Below are 3219 nucleotides of genomic sequence, written 5' to 3'. Positions count from 1 at the left end.
ATTCCCTCTAAGTCTTTTTTTAGTACAGTTTGGCAAATATCCCAAAATGAAATTCAACTCTAAGTTAAAAGTATCAAACGGAGATAGACCTTAAGTGCCTCTGTGGCTCTCTGCGCTGCTTGGAGAGCTTAGGAATGGAAACCCAATTGTCCCCCCACCGAAGGGCTGCTGGCACCTGTTGCTTCATCACCACAGAATAGTAACTGCAGATGGAGGAGGTCCAGCAAGAGCAACCACTGCTCGGAACATCTTTAAAGGCCAACAGCCCGGTCCCCTCCCCCCACCTAGATCTCAGACATGCTGGTGTCACCCCCACTCTATCCCATATAGACAAGAACAGCAAGCATTAAAACCAGACCGATCCAGTTTGTTCAGTGTTTCCCTCAGGGGACTCCAGCACTGTCAGGTTTTTTTTTTTTTTCTCTTTCTACCTGTTGATTTGAAATGCTTTTTGGTTCTGTTTTGTTTTGTTTTGGTTTGGTTTTGGTTTCTAAGGGGTAAAGAGAAGGTTTATAAAGGTATCTGGAGAGACTGTGGCTAGATGGCCAAGTCACCTGGTCTGGCTCGCCCGCTGCTGGACTTGCTGGACCTTTCTGGGTCCAGGAGGACCAACGGTGGGGAGTGCATCTCCACTGTGGTCTCCAAAGCCTGCTCTCCCTCCTCTGGTGTCACCACCAAGGCACTCTCCTCTAAGCTGCTGCCACTGCTGTCAGTGAGCCCCTTGCGGCCATGAGGACTGGAGGCTGCAGAAGAGGGCTTGCTGGCTGGAGTCTGCGGCTCTGCCCCTAGGCTGGCCCAGTTCTGCTCTGTCGTCAGGTGGTGGCCATTGCAGTGCTTGACCGGGTGGCCTCTGCCTTGCGCATCGTTTAGGGTCACCACTGTGAAGTCTGCTGGTAGCAGTGGGGTCCCAGGAAACCCTGTGGCCTTTGCCTGTACTGTGGGACAGGCGGGGTGTGTGTAATAAGGTGGCAACCCAATGGAGACGCTGGGAGGGCCAGAGTTGGCGGCCGCGGATAGGGGGTCCAAGGGCTTGTGCCTGACTTCTGAGGCATCTGGGTTGAAGTGGTTGGTAACTCCCTGCTTGAGCTTCTTCCAGCCCAGGTGGTAAATCTCTAGCATGTTGAGCACCAGTGACGCACAGGCCACAGCCAACATGAAGATAACAAAGATGGTCTTCTCCGTGGGCCTGGAGATGAAGCAGTCCACGGTGTTGGGGCAGGGCCAGCGGTCGCAGCGGTAAAGCGGCTGCAGCTGGAAGCCATATAGAAAGTACTGGCCCGCGATGAACCCCACTTCGAAGAGCGTCTTGAAGATGATGTTGAAGACGTAGGTCCGCAGCAGCGCGCCTGCGATGCGCACCTTGCCACGGTCATCGCGCAGTGGCGGGTCCCGCGGGCTCCCTGTACGCATTGGTTCCCGACCACGGCCGTGCTGAGGGTTGTCTCTCCTCAGCAGCTCCTCCTCCCGCTCTTTCTTCTTCTCCTCCATGCGCACGATGTGTAGCACGTGGCCCAGATAGATGAGGGTGGGCGTGGACACGAAGATGATTTGCAGCGCCCAGAAGCGAATGTGCGAGATGGGGAAGGCACGGTCGTAGCAGACGTTTTCACAGCCTGGCTGCTGTGTGTTGCAGGTGAAGTCCGACTGCTCATCACCCCACACCTCCTCGGCTGCCGCCCCCAGCACCAGAATTCGGAAGATGAACAGGACGGTCAGCCACACCTTGCCAATGACTGTAGAGTGCTCCTGCGCATTCTCCAGCAGCCGCCCCAGGAAGCTCCAGTCGCCCATTGCTCCCGACTGCTAACCTGCAAGGGAAGCATAGCTGTTAAGACTGGGGAGAGCAGGTCAGCGCAACATTGGGGCAGTGTTGCTTCTGGTCCCACCAACTTCAGATCTGAAGCAAGTGGAGGCCTGGAGTAGACTACATGTAATCCCCAAACCAAGGAGCCTGTCCCTCCCCCAACCCCAGTAATTCCTTGTATTTCTATTACCACCACCACCACCACCACCACCACCACCACCCTTCTTTAGTGGTAAAGCTGTGCTAACAACCTGAGTTAGATTCTGGGAATTCACTTGGAAGCACAGAACTGACTGCTGAAAGTTGTCCTTGACCCCTACACACTGGCCATGGCACCACATATATCGTACATATAGATACACAATAACAGTAATTAATTTGAAATGTGGGGTGGTAGCGATTGCTTTGTATTTGCATTTTCTTGTCCTTATCCCTCAGACAATACAGTATGGCAACAATTTCCATAGCATTTCCCTTGTATTCGGTATTTCACTGCATCCAGAGACGATGCACTACAACGGGATGGGATAGGTTCTCTGCAAATACTTTGCCATTTTATAGGAGGGGCCTGGATACTGGTGATTTTGGACTCTGTGCGGGTCTTAGAGCCAATCCACACAGACACTGTACATATCCTGTCTCGCCAGGCAGGTGACATTGGCACCAGTCTCTGATACTACTCAACAGATGTCACAGTAGGCAACTGCTGGCGCGAGTGGCTTGACCGCCCCCACCCTTCACTTCAGTGCTGGAGAAAATGGGGGTGAAGGAACGAGGAATGAGTCCCCTGCCTCTAACTCTGGGTTCCTTCTCTCCAGAATGACTCGCATACAGCTAGGGGCCTGGCTAACTCCTGACTTGGGCCTTTCTGTCCCCATGACATTAGAGAACATTTGCAAAGGGCTGCCCTTCTGGGGCACTGTCGAAATTCTCGCCTTGCTAATCAACCACCTTACCTACCATCCACTTCCTTTTTCTTCTTCATAATGCTTAAATTAAGGCTTTCTTCTACTATTATAAAGTAATATTTCGAGTACTATAAAAGCAGGCATACCAGAACTAGAAGGCAGCTTTAAGAGAAAAATACATTGGCATTATTCAGGAGGTAGGAGGGTTGCCAAAAGTTCAGTCATCCGTTTTATTTAACCCTTTCCAGGACATCTATGACTACATATCAACACCTGTCTCAAAACAAACTAACAAACCACTGGTAACATTCTCCTTGATGATATTGTTTGTCAAAACCACCGATTAAACATTCTTTATCCAAAAAAGGATGAAGAGGCTTAGAAGGGGGTGAGGTGAGTGGGCAAACACCTTAACCTTGGCACTAGTGGGTGCAGGTGGGAGAGCAGAAGGCCCAGATCACCCTTGGCTCATACAGTAAGTTTGAGACCAGCTTGGGATACATGGGG

At 51.7% G+C, this 3219-nt stretch overlaps 1 protein-coding gene across 1 annotated transcript in view; it reads right to left on the bottom strand.

Moving 5' to 3' along the window:
* Positions 1 to 415: 415 nt before the first annotated feature.
* Gja3 (gap junction protein alpha 3) overlaps positions 416 to 3219 on the bottom strand; it is a 24769-nt gene continuing 21965 nt past the window's right edge. The window contains exon 2 of the mRNA XM_032918110.1: positions 416 to 1808. Coding sequence (XP_032774001.1) covers positions 538 to 1791 — 1254 coding nt within the window. The 5' untranslated portion in view covers positions 1792 to 1808 and the 3' untranslated portion in view covers positions 416 to 537. The remainder of the gene's footprint in view (positions 1809 to 3219) is intronic.

This window comes from Rattus rattus, chromosome 12 (genome assembly GCF_011064425.1).
Source record: "Rattus rattus isolate New Zealand chromosome 12, Rrattus_CSIRO_v1, whole genome shotgun sequence".
In the NCBI taxonomy this organism is placed as follows: Eukaryota; Metazoa; Chordata; class Mammalia; order Rodentia; family Muridae; genus Rattus; species Rattus rattus.
The sequence above is the reverse complement of the archived record's forward strand: the minus strand, read 5'-3'. Positions and strand labels throughout refer to the sequence as shown.